This window comes from Stenella coeruleoalba, assembly GCF_951394435.1.
Source record: "Stenella coeruleoalba genome assembly, chromosome: 18".
Lineage (NCBI taxonomy): Eukaryota > Metazoa > Chordata > Mammalia > Artiodactyla > Delphinidae > Stenella > Stenella coeruleoalba.
In genome coordinates, this window is record NC_137164.1 from 77,320,681 (window position 1) to 77,341,143 (window position 20,463).

Sequence of the window (20,463 nt, forward strand, 5' to 3'; positions counted from 1 at the left end):
TCTGAAACTATACAATGACGTTTTTTCTCTCTCAGAACAAAGAGCTCCTGTGCCCACAGCAGGCCCCCCGGACACGGTTCCTGACAAGGACCGTTGGGCCAGGACCTCCCCACGCTACACAGGCCAGGGGGACCATGCCCTCAGTGCGGTCGCCTGCCCCTACCCTCCCCCCGCCTCCCCTGCCACCGGGCAGGCCCAGGCTCCAATCAGGAGGCTGAGATAAACAGCAGGACACCCAGCCACCCTCCGGCCAGGGGGAGTGAACCTTGCTCCAGAGGCCTGTCACAGCGGGGACGAGCGCTGTCCTCGGCCGCACCATGGCGGGCGGGCTGTGCCTCTTCCTTCTCGGCGCCTCCCTGGCTGGCCTCCTGCTGCCGGGGGCAAGTGGTAAGTGCCCCTCACCCTGCAGACTGCAGGGGTGGCCCTGGGGAGGAGGAGGGTGAGGGGTCAGGGCGATGCCCCTGAACTTCCACAGTGTGGAGAGTGGGTGCCCATCCCCTGTGGGAGGCTGGCACGAGAGCCTGGCGGGGTGGTTCCAGCCAGGCGTATCTTAGGGCCAGGTGTGCCTCCCTGTGGGTGGAGAGTCAGACAGCAGACCACAGATCACAAAGACAGAAACATGGGCAGAGAAGGAGGGAGAGAGACAGAGACAGAGACGGAGGGAGATGGAGGGAGGGGGAGGGCGGCAGTGGCAGAGACAGAGAGAAGCCCCCTTCCTCTGCCGGAGCAAACTGCGAGCACAGAGGCTAGGGGCTCACAGGCAGAGAGGAGCTTCCATGGCAGGGAAGAGGATGACAGCCAGTGCCACCACCCACAGGCTGGTTCCGCCAGGGGGCTCTAGGCTTTCTGGGACTCCAGACCTGTCCAAGAGAGGAAGCCAGAAAGGACAGAGCAGAGTGGAGGCAGCCCCGGGGGCCTGTCTGCATGTTTGCACTCTGGGTGACGTGGAAGTTCAGGGGCCCAGGCGCGTGGGAGGAGGAAAGGGTGAAAAGTGAGAAAGAGAAACAAACCAAACAGGAGGGGGGGGGGGGGACCAGGTAGGGGAAGGAGGGAGGGGAGGAATGGGTGTGTGGCTTGTATTTCAAAGCAAGCGGTCCCTGGAGGAGCAGATGTTTGGAGTAATGGAGGATGGGCCCACACAGAACAAACGTGGGCCTGGCCTTGCCGGGAAAACACAGGTGTCACTAAAAGAAATGGGGAATTTGGAAGGGAAGGTAATTTGAGGTAGGATCGAGTGCACACTCGGAGCTCTAGACACTCTTTAAAACAACCCTAAGAAGGAGGTATCTAGTTCCCACTTGCCAGTATTCAGCAGTAGGGGACCAAGATGCATTTGCCACTCAAGACAGTTCGATTCCGCAGCCCTGTTTTTTAGTTTCGGACATGGGGAGTCTGGAGCTCTGATGTGAGGGCAGACATCCATCGCTGTGAGAGAGCTGAAAACACAGAGCTCACGATGGAAGTTGGGACTAGAAACGCCAACTTGGAGAGTCATCTTCCTTATGGTGAGACTCTCAATTCCCCAGCAGAAAAGAGGCAGAGAGCAGGGCAGAGCGCCAAGGAAAGGACCTGAGGGCCTCCCACAGCACAGTGAAAAGGGGAAGAGGAGTGGGTGAGACCGGGGAGACCCAGGCAGCTCGGAAGGGACTACTGAGGGGAGAGGGGAGAGATCCCTGATGGGGGAGATCTCTGAGCCAGGACACTTGAACTGGCAGGTCAATTTAGTGGGCTTCTTTTTTTTAATGAAACAGGACAGAAGTAGAAAATTTTGTCACAAGTACTATTTTGTAGAAAATAATAGTAAGCACTATTTCTTGAAACTTTTGTTTTACTCTTGTGTACGTGTGTCCTGGGACTTGAAACAAATCATACTTCTAATTGTAGATCGTGCAAAACCGTGTCACCTCCCCACCTAACGCAGAGCTGAGACCTTGAAGGGTGGGGAGGGGGCGCGGAGGGGAACAGCTGAGCCACAGAACGGAGTGGAGGGCCGGGGGAGGCAAGAGGGACCGAAGGGCGAGTTCCAGAAGGAGGGCTCGGGCCTCAGCGCGGGGCCGGGTGTGCGCGTGCAGGACAGGGCAGGTCAGTGGTGGGCGCGCAGGCCCAGGGCAGGCGTCTGACCCGTCACTCGCGGGGGCGGGGGTGGCCCGGGGACGGGACCGCATGTGGGCGAGCACGTGACAGCCGCGTTCCCCACCACAGTGTTCCTGCCCCGGGACCAGGCCCACAGCGTCCTGCAGAGAGTCCGCCGGGCCAACTCGTTTTGGGAGGAGGTGAAGAAGGGAAACCTGGAAAGGGAGTGCCTAGAGGAGGCCTGCTCGTATGAGGAGGCCCGCGAGGTCTTCGAAGACACGGAGAAGACGGTAAGGGGCGGCGCGGCCAGGACGCACTTACAGGTCTGCGGGGGCTTCTGAAGCGCTGTCAGGTCCACCTTAAAACTCAAAATGTTTATCTAAGAACGCTCTGTCGACCTCGGCAGTGCACAAGGACCCCAGGCCCCGGCTTTTCGCCCAGACACTCAGCCGCCGCCATACTCGCCAACGGGTTCTGGTCTTGAGACCGCAGGGTGGGCGATGCGCAGGCGCAGGACGAACGCGGCGTCGAGGCCCCGTTCCGTGCCTGCGCGGCGGCGGCGCCGGCGGTGGCGGCGGCGCGAAAGCACGCGCCCCTCCCCCGGAAGAGGTGGGGCCTCCGATGCTGCCCCGGAAGTCTCTGAGGTCCGTTAGCCACCTCGCGTTGTGCGGTCGTGTGGTGCTTTGCGTCAGGCCGTGGGGCGGCTTGGCTGCGGGGCAGGGGCCGAGGTGGAGGTGGACGGCCGCGAGCCAAAACTGAGCAACCGAGAGCTGAAGACGCCTGAAGGCTGAGGACAAAGTGGCGGAGAAGGAGGCCAAGCAGGAGCCCACGAGAGACAGCCTGGCCGCAGATGGCGGACCTGTCCACACCTCGGACAGCGGGCCCATCCACACCACAGGCCCGCAGTGGAGCGTCCAGCGGAGTCTGGGCCCTGGGGGACCCGTGCCACACAGGCTCGTGTAGACTCCTGCCTGCTCGCGGCAGCCTGGACGCCACCGGCCTGGCTCACCTTCAAGGTGGCGGAAGAGCTGTGCCCTTGGAGGACAGGTCCAGTTGCAAGTCATGGCTGAGTGGAGAAGTGTTAAGTCGGAAGAAGAATTTACTCAAGTCTATAGCAGACTGCCTTGTGGAGTCCAGAGAAGCCTGGGAAAACCGAGGAGCAGAGCCGAGAGTCCCTCAGCTCCACAGACTCGCATTACTGTCTTCTTGCTTCCATGGGCACCTCATCCCCCTTTGGCCGAAAGGTGAGGAAAGGCGGTATCATCGGAGATTCTGACTCCAGCCAGAGTGACTCTGTGAGGAAGAAGTGTATCCCACACGCCAAGATGATCACGTGTAGAATAAGTTTCTTGGAAGAGTTGGGGTTCCTAGATGAACTTCCCATGCTGAATGCCGCTTCACTGGGAGCTGTGACCAAGCTTTCCATCACCTAGCACGGCAACTTGGACATGAACCACGTGTAAGAACTGCTCCAGAACTCCAACTGTAAGATGCTGCTAGTTGGTGGCATTGACTGCATTTGTGATGTCGGATGCCAGTTCCAGACGATTTGACTCGAACTCACCACTCGTGAGTTTTACCTGGCCGATTATGATCTCGTGAAATCATGGATATCATATCAGGGATGCTGAACATGTTATGGGCAGTTACAAGACCACCCACCATCCAGTCAGCCCAGCAGGCCAAACCCATGAGATGGACTCCACCCCACCCTTCTGGAGAATGAGCACAATAGAAGGGCTCAAGAAAAACCTGGGAGTGAAGCTGCCGGAAACTAACCTCTTCAGAACAGAAGAGACCGAAAAAATTATTGATCACATCTGTGTCGCAAAAACTGCTGAATGTCCTCCGCCTCAGACCACAGGTAGACTCCTTGCTGAGCTTGTCAGAGTCTCTGAAAGTGGCTTGCAGCAGCGACCCACTCATCGGTGATCGCCCACAGATAACGGCCAGACAGACTGCTCTGGGTCTCACTGAGCAGGTTGAGTTATTTGTCATGAGGAGGGAAGTGTGCAGTGCTTACACTGGGTTAAATAGTCCCATACAGCAGCCAGAGGCTTTTAAACAACAGGCCAGAGCCACCAACGAGGATGATGTTCATAGATGAAAACTTCTGTACCGCCTGGAATCCAGGCTGCCCCCCACCTGGCTGTGGCATGGACATTGGCTGCATCACCATGTTTCTCACAGCCTACGGTAACATCAAGGAGGTACTTCTGTTTCCTGCCATGAAACCTGAAGGTAAGGAGAATGTGGCAACCACTGATACATTGAAAAGCACAATAGTTGGCACTTCTGTCTAGAAAATAATAATTGGTAAGTTGTATGACTCAGACATCTTTGCATTCCTGCAAAAGGTCAAGGTCTGCAAGGGAATTCTTGTGTTGCTATCCATTTGACTACCATGGTTCATTTCAGCCACCAGAAGAGAGAAGAGGAATTAAGAATTCATTTTTACTCCTTGTTACCAAGTGAACGATTTCTCTCTTTTAAAAAGTTATTCATAATTTCAGGAACTGTTTTTATTTTTAACTGTTCCTTTAGTTCACATACACTTAACAGTTTTTTAGATTATAGAAATAATTGTAGTGCCAAGTTCATGTTCTGCCTTTTTCCTCAGCATCATTTCCCAAACACTCTGCCTTACTTCCTTAGAACTACCATACTTATAATTTTAAAGAGCTAAGTTGTTTGTTTGTTTTGGCCATGCTGCACAGCTTGTGGGATCTTAGTTCCCCAAACAGGGCTTGAACCCACGCACTCAGCAGTGAAAGTTCAGAGTCCTAACCACCAGACTGCCAGGGAATTCTCTAAATAATTCACGTGTCAAAGAAGAAGTCTCAAGGGAAGCTAGAAAATACTTTCAGGACTTCCCTGGTGGTGCAGTGGTAAAGAATCCACCTTTCAGTGCAGGGGACGTGGGTTTGATCCCTGGTTGGGGAACTCAGGTCCCCATGCTATGGGCCAGCTAAGCCCATGCGCCTCAACTACTGAGCCCACGCACCTCAACTAGAGAGCCCACGTGCTGTAAACTACAGAGCCCACATGCTCTGGAGCCCGTGCGCCACAACTAGAGAGAGAAAACCCACATGACACAACTAGAGAGAAGCCCGTGCACCGCAACAAAAGATCCCGCGTGTTGTGACAAGGATGCCGCAAGTAAGACCCGACACAGCCAAAAATAAAAATATATATAAATAAATTTTTTGAAAAAAGAAAAGAAAATACTCTCAGCTGAACAAAAATGAATACATAACATACAAAATCTCGTGGGATGCAGCTAAACAGTGCTTATCGGGAAATTTATAGCATGAAATGTTTTTATAAGAAAAGAAGTTTTCAAATTGATAATCTAAGCTTCCACCTTAAGACACACATACACAAAAAGGCAAAATAAACCCAAAAGAGGAGAAATCAATAAAATTGAAGAAATAATTTGAAATAATAGAGAAAATCAGTAAAACTGATAAGATTTAACAAGATTGACAAAAAAGAGCACATGAATTGTATCAGGAATGAAAGAAGAGATATTACTACAGACCCTGCATATGTTAAAAGGATAATAAGAGAATACTATGAACAACTCCATGCACAAATTTGGATGGAATTTTACAATTTGGATGAAATGGACCAATTCCTCAAAACCATGAACTATCAAAACACGTAGTACGACAGAGATATCTGCAAATTCAACTTCTTAGTTAAAAACCTTCTGTAAAGGAAATGTCCAGGTCCAGACTGTGTCACTGGTGAGTTTTACCAAACATTTATAGAAGAAATAACACCAATTCTGTGTAATCTCTTCTAGAAACGAAAAGGGAACACTTGTAAGTTTGTTTTCTATCAGCATTACCCTGATGCCAAAACCCACAAAAACAGAAGAAAGAGAAAAAGAGGGAAGGAGGGAGGGAGGAAGGTAGAAAGAAAGCAAGCTATATAACAACATTTCTCATGAACCTCTTATGAATATTCTCAACAAATTATTAGCAAATTGAATAAAGCAATATATGTTAAAAAAAGAAAAGAATACACAATGACCAAGTGGGTTTATCTGGGGTACACAAGGCTGGCTCAGTATTTGAAAATCAATAGTGTAATACACCAGTTTAAAGAAGAAAAATCCACATAATCATATCAACTGATAGAGAAAAAGCACCTGAAAAGATTCAACATCCATTCATGATAAAAAACCTTTCAGTGATTTCCCTGGTGGTCCAGTGAGTAAGACTCTGTGCTCCCAATGCAGGGGGCAGGGGTTTGATCCCTGGTAGGGTTATGAGATCCTGCACGCATGCTGCAACTAAAAGATCCCGCATGCCGCAGCGAAGACCCAGAGCAGCCAGAAATAAATATTTTTAAATAAGTAAATAAAACAATTATTAAAAAAAAACCTTTCAGCAAACTACAATTAAAAGGGAACTTCTTCAACATGATAAAGATTATTAACAAGGAACCTACAGCTGATATCGTGGTGAAAACTGAATGCTTGCCCTCTAATACTGGGAAAAAGGCAAGGATGTCCATTTCTAATACACCCAATTCAGCATTGTACTGGAAACCCTAGCCATAAGGAAGGTTTAACAATAAGCCAAGATAAAGAAATGAAACTCCCTATTTGCAAGTAACATGATTATCTACATAGAAAATCCCATGGAATCTGGAAAAAATACTCCTAAAATGTATGTGTCTAGCAAGGTCACAGAATACAAGGTCAGCACACAAATATTAATTGTATTTCTGTGTAGTAGTAATGTGTAGTTAGAAACAAACAAATAATTAATGCCACTTACTGTTGCTCCAAAGAAAAATATCTATGTGTAAATCTAATAAAACATGTGCACGACCTGTATGCTGAAATCTGCAAAATGCTAACGAAAGGAAGAGGACCTACATGAATAGACATAGAATGTTCATGGTTTGAAAGACTTAACATATTAAAATATTGACTCTTCCCTATTTGATATATAGATTTAATGCAGTGCCAAACTTCCATCAGATAAAGACAAGTTGATTCAATATTTGTAATATGGAAAAACAAAGGAATTAGAATAGCTAAAACAATTTTGAGAAAGAAGATAAAATTGGAGGAATCACACTGCCTGATTTAAAGACTTACTGTAAATCTACATTAATCACAGAGATAAGGGACTTGCTTGGTGGCGCAGTGGTTAAGAGTCCGCCTGCCAGTGCAGGGGACACAGGTTCAATCCCTGGTCCCAGATGATCCCACATGCCGTGGAGCAACTAAGCCCGTGCACCACAACTACTGAGCCCAAGTGCTGCAACTAGCCCGCGTGCCTAGAGTCCATGTGCCGCAACAAGAGAAGCCACTGCAGTGAGAAGCCCATGCACCTCAACGAAGAGTAGCCCCTGCTCGCCACAACTAGAGAAAGCCCGCGCACAGCAATGAAGACCCAACGCAGCCATAAATAAATAAATAAATAAAATCGTAGCGATACTGATGTGTGCTGTTGGTAAAGGGAGAAACACATAGATCAAAAGAACAGAATAGAAAGTCCATAAATAGACCCATGCAAATATGGCCAGTTGGTTTTTTTTTTAATATTTATTTATTTAGGCTGTGCCGGGTCTTATTGCAGCACGTGGGATCTTCATTGCCACATGCGGGATCTTTAGTTGCGGTATGCATGCGGGATCTTTAGTTGTGGCATGCATGCGGGATCTAGTTCCCCTACCAGGGATCAAACCTGAGCCCCCTGCATTGGGAGCACAGAGTCTTACCCACTGGACCACTGGGGAAGTCCTTGGCCAATTGATTTTGACAAAGGTGCATAAGCATTTCAATAGAAAAAGAATTCTCTTTTTCAATAAATGGTATTGGAATAATTCTACATCTATATGCAAAAAAAGGTCAGCTTTGACCTAAACGTCACAACTATACAAATATCTCAAAATGGACCATATAGCTCTAAAGATAAAACAGGAAACTTTTAGGAGAAAATTTTCATGACACAAAGTTAAGTTAGGCAAAAATTCTTAGACGTGACACCAAAAGCGTAATCCATAAAAAGTGTATAGATAAATTAGACTTATTCTAAATTTAAAACTTTTGCTCTGTGAAAAACATTAAGAGAATGAAAATACAAGCTATTGACTAAGAAAATATTTGCAAATCACATATCTGCCAAAAGTTTTGTGGTCAGAATATAAAGAACTCTCACAAGTCAACAGAAGAAAATAAACAACCCAATTAAATACAGTGAGCAAAAGATTTGAACAGACACTTCACCAAAGAGGATACATGGATGGCAAATAAGCATGCGAGAAGATATTCAACATTATTAGCCATTACAGAAATGCAGATTAAAACCACGATGAGGGACTTCCCTGGGTCCAGTGGTTAAGACTCCATGCTTCCACTGCAGGGGGCATGAGTTCGATCCCTGGCCAAGGAACTGAGGTCCCACGTGCCGCAAGGTGCGCCCCCCCCCAAAAACAAAACACAATGAGATGCCACTACACACCTAGAATAAAAACCAAGTGCTGGTGAAGATGTGGAGCGACCACAGCTCATACACTGCTGTGGGCACGCAAAACGGTACAGCCAGTCTGAAAAGCAGTTTGACAGTTTCATATAAAGTTACCATGTGACTCAGCAATCCCATTCTTGGGTATTTACTGTAGAGAATTGAAGACTTTTTCAACAAAACCTGTACATAAATGTTTATAGCAACTCTATTCATAATTGCCGAAAACTAGAAATAGTACAGATGTCCTTTGTTGGGTGAATGGATAAACAAAGCGTGGTACGCCACACAGTGGAACACTGCTCATCAGTAAAAGAGCACAGACATCGACATGCACAGTAACTCGAATGAACTTCAGTTTCAGAGGCACTATGCTGAGTGAAGGAAGCTAGTTTCACAAGGTTATATCACGTATGAGTCCATTTACAGGACATTCTCAAGAAGTCATGACTGTAGTGACGCAGAGCAGACTCGTGCTGGGCATTCGGAGCGGGGGTGGCCAGTGGCTGGCAAGGTTGGGGGAGATGGAGCTGTTCTGCGTCTCGGTTGTGGCGGTGATGATACAAATCTATACATGTGTTGGCTTTTATAGAATTGTACACCAAAAAAAGTTTTACTGTGCGATAAATTTTTAAATAAAAAATTTTAAAGTGTAGTCATTTCTTAGGCCTTCTGTAACAAAGCACCCCAAATTGGGTGTCTTAAAACAACAGAAATTTACTCTCTCACAGTTCTGGAGACCACAAGTCGAAACCAAAGTGTCACCAGGCTTGGTTCCTTCTGGAAGGTCTGAGGGAGGATCTGTTCCATCCTCTCGCCCAGCTTCTGGGGGCGACCAGCAGCCCTTGCTGTTCCTTGGCCGGTAGATACATCACTCCACTCTCTGCCTGCACCTTCACACAGCCTTCTCTCTGTGTGGCCTGTGTGATATTTTATGTCTCTTATAAGGACACTCTCATTGATTGGGAGTCCACTCTAATCCAGTACGAGCTGTTCTCGATCCATAACTTAATTACATCTGCAAAGACCCTCTTTCCATTAAGGTCAGATTCTGAGGTTGCACCTAAGTTGGGGCCGGGGAGTAGGGGAGACACTAATTAACCTACTATAGATAGAAAAAAATTGTTTTAAGACTACGAACATTTCTTTTCAGTGTTACATAGGCTCTTGATGCCCTATTTTAAGCTAATTACCAATTATCTTTTTTTTCAAGTATCATAATGATTATTCTCCAAGCATCCGATCGTGTTTTGAATCTTGACCCAGGTATCTTAATGTAAAACCACTTATTGATTGGCTTGGGGGTAGCAAATAGAGCAAACCATTTTTGGTACAATCCGTTTCTTGGTAATTAATTTGAAAATAAATTTTCAATATTTAACAAAGTTGTGCAATTAAGATGATCGAGCATGGCATCTGGGAAACATTTTGTAATATTAAATGATTCATGTTAATCTTAAATTGATACACATGTAGGTCTAGATGTAATATGTGTGAAGTATAACACTGATTCTTCATATAAAAGCTTGGATATAGGTATTGATTTAAGAGATAGTAAAAAATTATATGATAATGTTGTATATGATGAAATTTAAACATTCTTAGAATCACAATTATTTGTCATTATGAATTTGTTACAGTGTTTGCATGTGATACATAAAGGGTACAGTTTGCTTCTGAATCTAAGCAATCACTTTAGAGATTTTACTTCAGTCGCTGTTGTCTCAGCACAGTTTCTCCAAACTGAGATTAGTGAAAAACAAACAAATAAAACCTATATAGAAACTTCTGTGGTTCAAGAAAAGTAATCCAATTTCGAATTACTTAACAGTTGAAGCAAATAATGTGAAAATCTTGATTGTGATCATATCGTTAGTGATTTTGCTAGGATGAAAGTTAGAAAAGTACATTTAATATTACAAAATGTTTCCCAGATGCCATGTTCAACTGTGTGAGCAGGCAAGAAAATGGACGCTAGGCCGTATTGGGGTATGATCATTTATTACACGAACATGTATTGTATTAAAAAAAAAAGATGAATGAAGCCACAGCTTTACAAATGCAGGGGATCTGAAAACATTTCCCCTTCAGGTTGAATAGTTCTAGGGCATTTTGTTCCAGAAAATGACCTCTGTCTGGGAAATAGCCTATTCGCTTGAGTTACTAGATTGTCGCTGTTATTGGTGTAAAATGTCTCTTTTCCATAATGCATTTAAAATTTTTTTTCCCTTTTAGAATGAATTCTGGAATATATACAAAGGTGAGATGTTTTCTGTTTCAGTCTTGAGTGAGAGGGGTTCATCAGGGTATTTAAATCGGGAGAGATTGTATTCAAACTTTGAAGATTTTCCTGAATTTCCTTTCTGCTCCTGTTTAAGTTTTACTTATCTAAGACTTTTCCCCTCTGTTTCCATAATAGTGATCGTAAAATAGTTTTTTATAGTAGCTTTATACTAATTCTAGTTTTGTTACTTATATACATTTAAATCGGTTCATTCCCATTTGAGGATACCAAATTCCATGATAATTTTTTTAAACCCAAGTATACTAGGTAGAAACAGAACATAAGAGTCTGAAACACTGGGTCCTCTCATAAGGTAACCACGTTGATTTAATGCTTATAGCGTCTAAAATGGTATTTATCATAACTAATGTTTTCATTCTGGTAATAGTATTCAGGTTTCTCAAAATGACAACTGGACCTGTCTCTAAATTGTATTGTACAAATGCCCCAAGAAATGTGAAGTCCCATGTTAGTGCTGTACAGGAACTTTTCCTTCTCCTTTTACACCCAAACCATTGGAAATAGGAACCGTCTTGTCGATGCCCAGCCCAGAAACAAGTGTCCAGCAATCACTTATCCTCCCTCCTTCCAGCTGACCCCATGTGGTCACCAGCACAGGGCTCCACTCCGTGATGGAAAAAAGTTGTCAGTGATTGTAAAAACACGGTCAGAGGTCTCAGCAAAAATTGGAAAACTCAGTCAGCAATCCAGCTAGATAGAGGCATCACGTGCACGTAGCCACAAAGCTGGGGCGGGGGGTGGCGGGGGGGGGCAGTGGTAACGAAGTCCAGACAGGACAGCTTGTTTACAGGAAAACAGGAAGAATCCCAGGTTCATTCAAGTTAGCTGAGAACTGGGCGCCAGAATCAACCAGCAAAATCGTTTCCACGTTGAGGGGAATTGCCTGCAAGCTGTGGTTTCCAAATGTTTTCTGCGCAGATGGTGACCAGTGTGAAAGCCGTCCTTGCCTGAATCAGGGCATATGTAAAGATGGCCTCGGGGAATACACATGCACCTGTTTGGAAGGATTTGAAGGCCAAAACTGTGAATTACGTGAGTTCCTCTTCTTGGTGGACCTTCAGGTCAGAGCCCCCTGCCGAGGCCAGGTGGGAATGCGGGAAGAAGCTAGAGGCCCAGGGAAACCGTCTCCGGTCACGTGGGCTTCAGCCTGTGCTCCGTGAGGCTGTGCCGCTGCAGGCAGTGGAACACGAGTCAGAGTCCCCAGTGTGGAGGACGGGATACCGGGCACTCCTCTGCCCCTCTGAGGAGCGGCTGTGGAACGAACGTTCCCGAAGGGTGGGGCCCCTTCACCTGGAAACGAGAACCGACGTTTCTTTCCTCGGAGGAGGATGTTTCTCCTGCTTGTCAGGATCCTGGAAATTCGTGCGAATGTCAGTGCTGAATGATCGGGATTGTCCAATTATATAACATTATTATATAAACATTTGGTACAATTAATTCTGCATGGAAAAATCACTGAGTTTTCCTAATACAGTGATTAACTTTTAATAAAAATTAGGTTAGAATTAGGCCAGTTTCTCCCTGAGGAGAAAAATTCAAGCTTTTTGAATTTCTTAATCTTTAATCTTCAGAGCATGCTTTTCGATTGGATACTTCTGAGTTTTCCCCAGTGGGAGTATCAGTCGTGCACCCTTCCATCCACCGTCCAGAGCAGCTTCCCCAAATACCGTTCTGCTGACGCTGGGGCTGTCAGGAATGTTTTCTGAAATTTCTTCAATGTTTGCCCCGTAACTAGTCTTTCATCAAAACCCAGTGGCGAAATGTAAAGTCAGCTGCCAGGCGGCATGACTGATGAGTCTGGGGTCTGATGTCCGGTGCACGTTGGCACGGTCCGGCGGTGAGGGCCCCTGTGCCCGGCGCCTCGCGGGACCTGGACAGCTCTCCTGGGGGCTGGGTGGTCTCCACCCCTTTACAAGGGACGCGACAGGCCGTGGGGTTTAAATAACGTGCCCAAATCACACAGCTGGAGACCGACGGCCAACTGGGAGCCGGCCTGAGTCCGGGACGTGGCTACCACCCCTCCTTCCCGCCGCACGGGAGCCAGACCCCCGTCTGGGGATGGACCCCAGGTGCTTTATGCCACGGGGGACTGAGGCCTCAGAGTGGACGCCGTGGTCTACTCTCGGCTCGGCCTGAGCTCCCACCTCGCTGGCCAGCGCCGCCACGCCCTTCTTAGGGCTGAACTTGAGACCCTCCAGCCTCCAGGCCTTCCCTGGGCTTGTGTGGGCTCCCTGGCCCCGGGGGCCCCACGTTGGCGGGGGAGGGGCCTGCCCGGGGCGCCGGCTGGTGGGCACCGTGGCACCGGCGAGTGACGGCACGTCCCTGGCGGGCCGCACCCTCAGCTTCCCGGCTCTTCCGCAGCCACGCGTGAGCTCTGCAGCCTGGACAACGGGGGCTGCGACCAGTTCTGCAGGGAGGAGCGGAGCGCGGTGCTGTGCTCGTGCGCCAGCGGGTACGACCTGGGCGACGACGGCAAGTCCTGCGTCTCCACAGGTAGGAGGGGCGCAGGCTGGGCTCCCGGTGGGGCTCGTGGTTTGGAGACAGACCCACTGTTTCTGTGAACCGCCTGAGAAACGGGCCAGTGCTGTCAGCTCTCTTGGGGGCACGTGGAGCGTGAGGGTAACGCGTGGAGGTCTCTTTGCCCAGTGCCCGGTTTGCAGCGAATCCCAAGTGGCCACTTTGCAGCTGCCACGATGGCGTCCCCGTCCCTCTCGGAAGGGCGGGGGCTTGGGAGGCTGGAGTTTCTAGGGCCGGAGCCGTGGGCCGGCCGAGGAGCCGGGGAGGGGGGGCAGGGGCCAGAAGGGGAACCCAGGGCCCTCCAGCACCGTTTTGGGTTGTGTGGGTCCCGATGTTAACAGAAGATTTTTTCCGTGATAAAAGCCAGATGCCATGCATCTGGCCCAGAAGCTCACGGAGGGCTGAGTGAGGGCCTGGGTTCTGGGGGTCCTGGTGGTGGGAGAGGCCCCGTCTCACACCCCATGGGGAGTCCTGCCTGACCGGGACTCCTCTGCTGTGGGGCGGGGGCCGGCCGTGCCCTTCTCAACTCGGGCTCCTTCTTGGGGTGACCCCAGCTCCTCCTCCAGCAGGCCCCAGCTGGCCCGCAGCCTTGGCATTACCTGGGGTGGTGAGGAATGCATAGTCCCGGGCCCACTGTAGAGGTGGGCATATTCCAGGGCAGTGGCAATTGTGTAAAATTAAATCTCTCAACAGGTAGAGGACAGTGAGATTTACATTTCTATTGGTAATGAGATTTTTTTTTTTTTTTTTTTTTTTTTTACGGTACGCGGGCCTCTCACTGTTGTGGCCTCTCCCGTTGCGGAGCACAGGCTCCGGACGCGCAGGCTCAGCGGTCATGGCTCACGGGCCCAGCTGCTCCGCGGCATGTGGGATCTTCCCGGACCGGGGTACAAACCCGTGTCCCCTGCATTGGCAGGCGGACTCTCAACCACTGTGCCACCAGGGAAGCCCCCCCAAAAATATTTTAATTGAAGTTGTTGCTTGTCATGCTTGCAAAATTTTTTTAATTCCAGGAATAATTACAGATCAATTTAAAATAAAGTTTGATGTTTGAAAATAAAATCAGGTAAACTACTTCCTGGTGCAGAAAGTTCTGTTCTAAGTCATGGACGAGCTGATGCAGAACTTCAAGGGGGCAGTGATCACAAACGTTAAGGCAGAGGCAGCTGGCGTGGGAAGAGCTCTCCTCCGCGAGCGAGCGAGCACACTCCCAGTGCACCCGTGGGCCCTGCGGGGCAAGTTCCACCAGGAACACACGGGGGACGGCCTCAGATGTGCGGCCCCCAGCTCCCCTGCCTCTGTTCTGCTTCGCCCCCGCTCTGCCTCGGTTGCCTAGTTGGTAAGGATACGAAAGGGTGCTTTTCGGCCTTTCCTGGCCCCTCCCTTGCTTGGCGCTTGTAAGGGTCGCTGTCATCCTTCAGCTGTCCCTGACAAAGCTCCGCCTGCCACTCGTCCTGCCCAGAACACTTCTTTCTCTTCAGCGTTTCATTAGGAAATGTTTCCAACACACAGCGGGGCTAAGAGAACTTTGGGGCTTGAGCGCCCCAGCCCCCCGTCTGCCATCCTGGTCTCCATGTACCAGTCGTGTCCCCCGCAGCCCCACGGTCCTCCGTCCAGCCACAGCCACCCGACTTCCACAGGCGTCCCAGTAGACACAGAGCCCCTTACACGCGTCTGCACGCTGGCCGGCCAGAGGTCAGGGCTCCCACCCGCAGCCCAGCCCTAGCAGGACACAGGGCGCCCCACTCCCCCAGGGCCCGCTTCTCGGGCTCCTCCTCGGAGTGGCCTGCGTGGGCCCTGCAGGGAGGCCTCCGCGAGGCTGAGGCCCGACTGCTGTTCTTCCAGAGCCCTTCCCCTGCGGGAAGCTCACCCTGGGACGCGGCAGGCGGTCGGCCACCCACGGCAGCGGGGAGGCCCCCGAAGCAGGCGTGCCGGAGCAGTACGACCGCGGAGACCTGGGCCCCACCGAGAGCTCCCTCCACCTGCTGGGCCTCAACGGGACAGAGCCCAGCCCCAAGGAGGACGAGAGCCACCTGGTCCGGATAGTGGGCGGGAGGGACTGCGAAGACGGGGAGTGCCCCTGGCAGGTAACCGCGCGCAGCTCGGCGGCCGGTGAGCTGGGTGGGGGCTGCCCTGCCGGGCGCCCGGCCCACGCGGGCCCGCAGCAGACTTGAGTGGGCGGCGGCGGAAGGAGCCGAGGTCGAAGAGGCCGGGCCTCTGCCCTCTCTGCCCGGCCCCCCCTCCTGCCCAGGCAGAGAAGGGGCTCCAGCTCGGGCGGCAGCGGGGGGGTGGGGGGCGCAGGCGGAGGACGGCTCCCCTGAGGCCTCTGCTTGCTCTTTGGTTCGACGGGAGGCGGAAAGAGTTGCTCTCCCTGTTTCATTTCTAATTTGGTAGATTTTTCTTACCCAAACACCCAAGTCCTAATGAGGCAGACGGTACCTTAGCAAAAAGTATATCCATCTGTTTTCAAAGGTAAAAACTCACTGTTTGGTTGTTGATTTGGACTAAAGTTGCCAGACTTAGCAAATAAAAACACAGGTTTCCACTTAAATTTGAATTTCAGATAAACAATAAATAAGTTTTAATGTGAGTATGTCCCAAATATCACACGGGACACACACTGAAAATTATTTGCTATTTACCTGAGTCAGATTTAACTGGGGGCCTACCCAGAACCCTCACTTGGCCTTTAAGCGTCCAAAGCCAAAATGCCTTCTCCTGCAAGTAATATTCCCAGAGCTGCCGACAACCCTTAGGAATGACGTCAGCTGGCCCCCACCGGCTACAAGGCAGGTGTGCGTTTATCTGAATTATCACGAGCCTGAGCAAGGACACGCCAAAACCTAGTCACCATCCACGGAGAGTGTGTCGCGGGTCAGGGCTGCCTGGGTGTTGTGCGTGTGGGTCTGAAAGCGCCAGGGCCTCTTCTCTCACGTGTGGCATCACGACCTAGGAAGGGAGGTGAGCCCCCCCCAAATCCCCACAATTCCAGTTGCTGCGTGAGAGGGCCAGGAACGTGGTACCCGTGGAGCATGTGAATTCCCACTGGGAAAGGAGGGCGGCTCCCCACAGGGCGGGGGCGGACACGGGGCTCTGAGGGGCTCGCATGGGGCTCTCCGGGGAGCGGACAGGAAGAGCCTCACGGGAGGGTCCCCAGACTTGGCCAGTTGCCTCATGTCCGTCTCCAGGAAGGACGGTCAGTGACCCAAGTCTTAGGAAGACTGACCCTCCTCACTTGTCCCACAAGTGGGGTTATGAGTTGATAGATTATGCAAAAACAAAAACAAAACATCACGACTTCATGCCAGTCATGAACGTCCTCCAAAGTTCTTTTAGAACTTGACATTGTTGAGAGTTTCATTAACCTGCCCCCTCTCAACCCATGGCTGTTGCTTAGCGAGTCCCCAGAGAAGGGAAAGCAGAAAACGCTCTCTCGGCATCTGCCGGCCCAGCCCTTTGGGGAGAAGGAAAATAGGGGAAGGGTCTGTGCTCTCACTCGCCCAGTCAGCACCCCATCCCGGTGGAGTGTTCCCCGCCCCATGTCCTGTCAGGAGCAGCCATGTGGATCCCAGGAACCGGCCTTGAATGGTAGCACCCGCAGCCGCGGGAGGGGGTCCGGACGGTGGAAGCGTCCCCAGGCCCAGCGTAGCAAGTGTCTCGTCCAGAGCCTGGTGTCTGCCTGGTCTGGGGCCTAATTCACACCAGAGACAACAGACAGCAGTTCTTCTGCACATAGAGCTGCTGAGGGGCCTTCCGGAGCCGGGAAATCCAGACGGGTAGGGGCTGGATCTGGGTGGGGAGAAGCCCCTCAGCCGCAGCGCTGGGCCCTCGGCAGGGCCGTGGGGTCCATGGTGGGCCCGCTCCAAGAACGGGCGGCGCTGGGCAGCACGGCCCCTGGGGGTGGGCGTGGGGCTGCGCTGGCCTGGTCCTCGTTCCAGCTCGAAGACCCCACGAGTCCTCCCGGGGGGCAGGCCCACTGTGGTGGGGAGATGGGGAGGAGGCTTGGGCTAACGGTCTCAAAGTCAGGCTCCACCTGGCACCTCTGGCCCTCCCGTCACAGGCTCTGCTCGTCAATGAGGAGAACGAGGGCTTCTGCGGGGGCACCATCCTGAGCGAGTTCTGCGTCCTCACCGCGGCCCACTGTCTTCTGCAGGCCAAGCGGTTCACAGTGAGGGTAGGTGAGTGCCGCTCACACCGTGCGGGGCCCCCGGGTTTCAGAGGCACTAGGACTGACAGGCTGGCCGGAAAAGCTAGTTCAAATACTGAGGTCCTGAGGGGGAGAGGGAGGCCGGGGGACGAGGGGCGCCCCTGCCCCCTGCACGCAGGGTCCGCCGTGCCCTCTCCTCCGGGAAGTCCCCCAGAGCCCCCAGCCGTCTGAGCAGCCGCCACCACTGCCCCACATTTGCATCTGGGGGACTATTTCCTAACGTCCCCCTTCTCACCACACCCTAGAGCTGCTCCACGACAGTCCAGGGCGAGCCACGTGCCCGAGCCACGGCTGTAATGTCTAGCTTCCTAGTTCCCTTACGTCGTCTAGTTTTAAAGTCCACAGGTGATACTCATTTCGGTAACACCCCTCATTACCCAGTATAGCCAAAGTCGTGTCAGTCTGACCTGTAATTGGCTTGTAAAGTCCTCTTGAGGTATTTTGAGTTGGTTTTTCATTCTGAGATTTGGCACTCATGGCACATGTGGGTTCTGCTCAGTGCCCACTTGGCCCCGTGGCTGGGGGCAGGTCCAGCAGGCCGGACCCGGTGCCCAGCCCCACCCGCGGGCAGACCAGGGGAGGGTGGCCGCTGCCCCCCGCGGGGAAGCCGTAGGCTGTCACACTGGCCTCGCTCTAGTCGCCTGTATTGCACATTTCCTAGTGACCACGTGCCAATCTCTAAGCAGAGAAAAAGCGGGACTGCTTTAAAGCGTCAGTGACGTGCAGGGCCTGGCGGCCCCCGGCTGACGGCCACGTCCCCGTCCGCAGGTGACCGGGACACGGAGAAGGAGGAGGGCAACGAGATGGCACACGAGGTAGAGGTGACCGTGAAGCACAGCCGGTTCGTCAAGGAGACTTACGACTTCGACATCGCGGTGCTGCGGCTCAAGACGCCCATCAAGTTCCGCAGGAACGTGGCGCCCGCCTGCCTGCCGGAGAAGGACTGGGCCGAGGCCACGCTGCTGACCCAGAAGACGGGCGTCGTCAGCGGCTTCGGGCGCACGCACGAGCGGGGCCGCCTGTCGTCCACGCTCAAGATGCTGGAGGTGCCCTACGTGGACAGGACCACCTGCAAGCTGTCCAGCAGCTTCACCATCACCTCCAACATGTTCTGCGCCGGCTACGATGCGCAGCCCGAGGACGCCTGCCAGGGCGACAGCGGCGGCCCCCACGTCACCCGCTTCAGGGACACCTACTTCATCACTGGCATTGTCAGCTGGGGCGAAGGATGCGCGCGGAAGGGGAAGTACGGCGTCTACACCAAGGTCACCAACTTCCTCAAGTGGATTGACAAGTCCATGAAAGCCGGGCTGGGGACAGGGGGGAGCCGCGCCCCCAGTGAAGCCCCCCACTGCCCCTCGCAGCCCCTGCCTCTCCCTCCTCTCAGCACCGGGGCTCTGAGCCGGCCTCCCTCCCTGCCGTGATTAGAGCTGGGTTGATTCCTTATCCTGCTTCTGTTTTTGCTCCACCGAAGTGGGAAATGAAGGTCCATTTGGAACCTGGGACCCTGCCTTCCCGTCGCCAGCTGGGAGGTTTCAGGATTCGGGAAGTGCTACCCACATAGGATGGGCCAGGGCTCCCAGACCAAGTCTTAAAACTGAGGGGCCTTTTCTGTTCACAGCGCGTTTCTCTGTCCTGGAGGCCGCCAGCTGCCCCCCTGGCTGCTCACAACAGTGCTGAGTAAACCAGCAGGGTTCTGGGAGCACAGGGGCGCCAGGGCCAGCCCCCCTCCCCAGGGTCAGGTGGGGCTTCCCCACGCGTGCCCTCCTGGCCCCCAGTCACCTCCCAGGAGAGGCAGGCTCCCTGGGAAGGCAGGGCCCAGCAGGTTTCGTCGGCAGGGACATTTTAATGTTGACCTAAAGACCGACTCTCTACGTGGCTTCACGGCTGCGTCCCTGGGGGCCCAGCCACATGGGCTCCAGAGCCACGGGCACGCCCCTGGGTGTGACTGTCGCAAGGCCGGGGCTCTGGAGTCTTCCTCTAGGCCACAGCCCAGAGCACGAACCCAGCTCTGGCTAGCCCCTGCCGCCCCCCTGCTACCCTGCTAGCGAGGTATGTGCTGGGGGGCTGCAGGAGGGCCGCCCCTCCTCCAGTGGTCACAGCCCAGGTCGAGCCCTCCCGGCCGCACCAGCTCCAGGCCCTCAAGCCAAACAGCCAGGAAAAGCAGACATGCTTCTAGAAAAAGCAGTCACCTCAGACGGGACGTGCCGTGTTTCCCGGTACCGTTTGCATTTTGCGTAACTTGGCTAAGCAAACTTTCAAAGTTCCAGTACGAGAGCTCCCAAGGTCACTGGCTGGGCAGTTGCGTAAACAGGAGATCTGCACGTTTGCAAAAATCAACGCGAACGGGCTTCCCAGAAACGGTCAAGCCAGAGGGTCCGTTTCTGCGCGTCCCGCCTTGACCTCCTCAAAGGGAACCGTCCCGCCGAGAAGGCCTCGGACGGCCAGGCCCTGCGTGCTGGGGACGGGGGTCTCCGTCCAGAGCAAACCTGGATGGGCTGTCAGCCCACAGGTTGCCTGGGGTCCGGAGAGAGCTCTGGGGGAGCCCTCCTTCCCACCAGGCTGGCATCTCTCACCAGCGGGGCCGAGCCCACAGGTCAGAGAGCAAGGGCAGCTGGGCACCTGGGAGTGGAGGGCAAAGGGGTCCCCACCGCCCAAGGCGCTGAACCTTCCCCGTTGGGAAACAGAGCTGGACTCAGTGAGGTTCCAGAGGGAATTCGGGCAGCGTGGTAGGGAGGCCTCTTGTCTGGTTCGCACAATGCTGGTTCCGTGGGCCCTGGGACCATGGGCCTCAAAGCTCGTCTCCAGGTGGACCTGAACCAGGCCTGTGCCCTGTGGGCACAGTCGGTCCCGCTCCACTGCATGTCCCCTAG

At 52.3% G+C, this 20,463-nt stretch overlaps 1 protein-coding gene across 1 annotated transcript; it reads left to right on the forward strand.

Moving 5' to 3' along the window:
* Positions 1 to 302: 302 nt before the first annotated feature.
* On the forward strand, positions 303 to 19,014 carry F10 (coagulation factor X; the record flags this gene model as incomplete). Its single annotated transcript, XM_079902949.1, has 8 exons — positions 303 to 387; positions 2,203 to 2,363; positions 10,797 to 10,821; positions 11,785 to 11,898; positions 13,228 to 13,359; positions 15,229 to 15,470; positions 17,444 to 17,561; positions 18,359 to 19,014. The coding sequence occupies exons 1-8, from the start codon at positions 318 to 320 to the stop codon at positions 19,012 to 19,014; spliced, it is 1,518 nt and encodes a 505-aa protein (XP_079759075.1). The 5' UTR covers positions 303 to 317.
* Between the last annotated feature and the right edge of the window lie 1,449 nt (positions 19,015 to 20,463).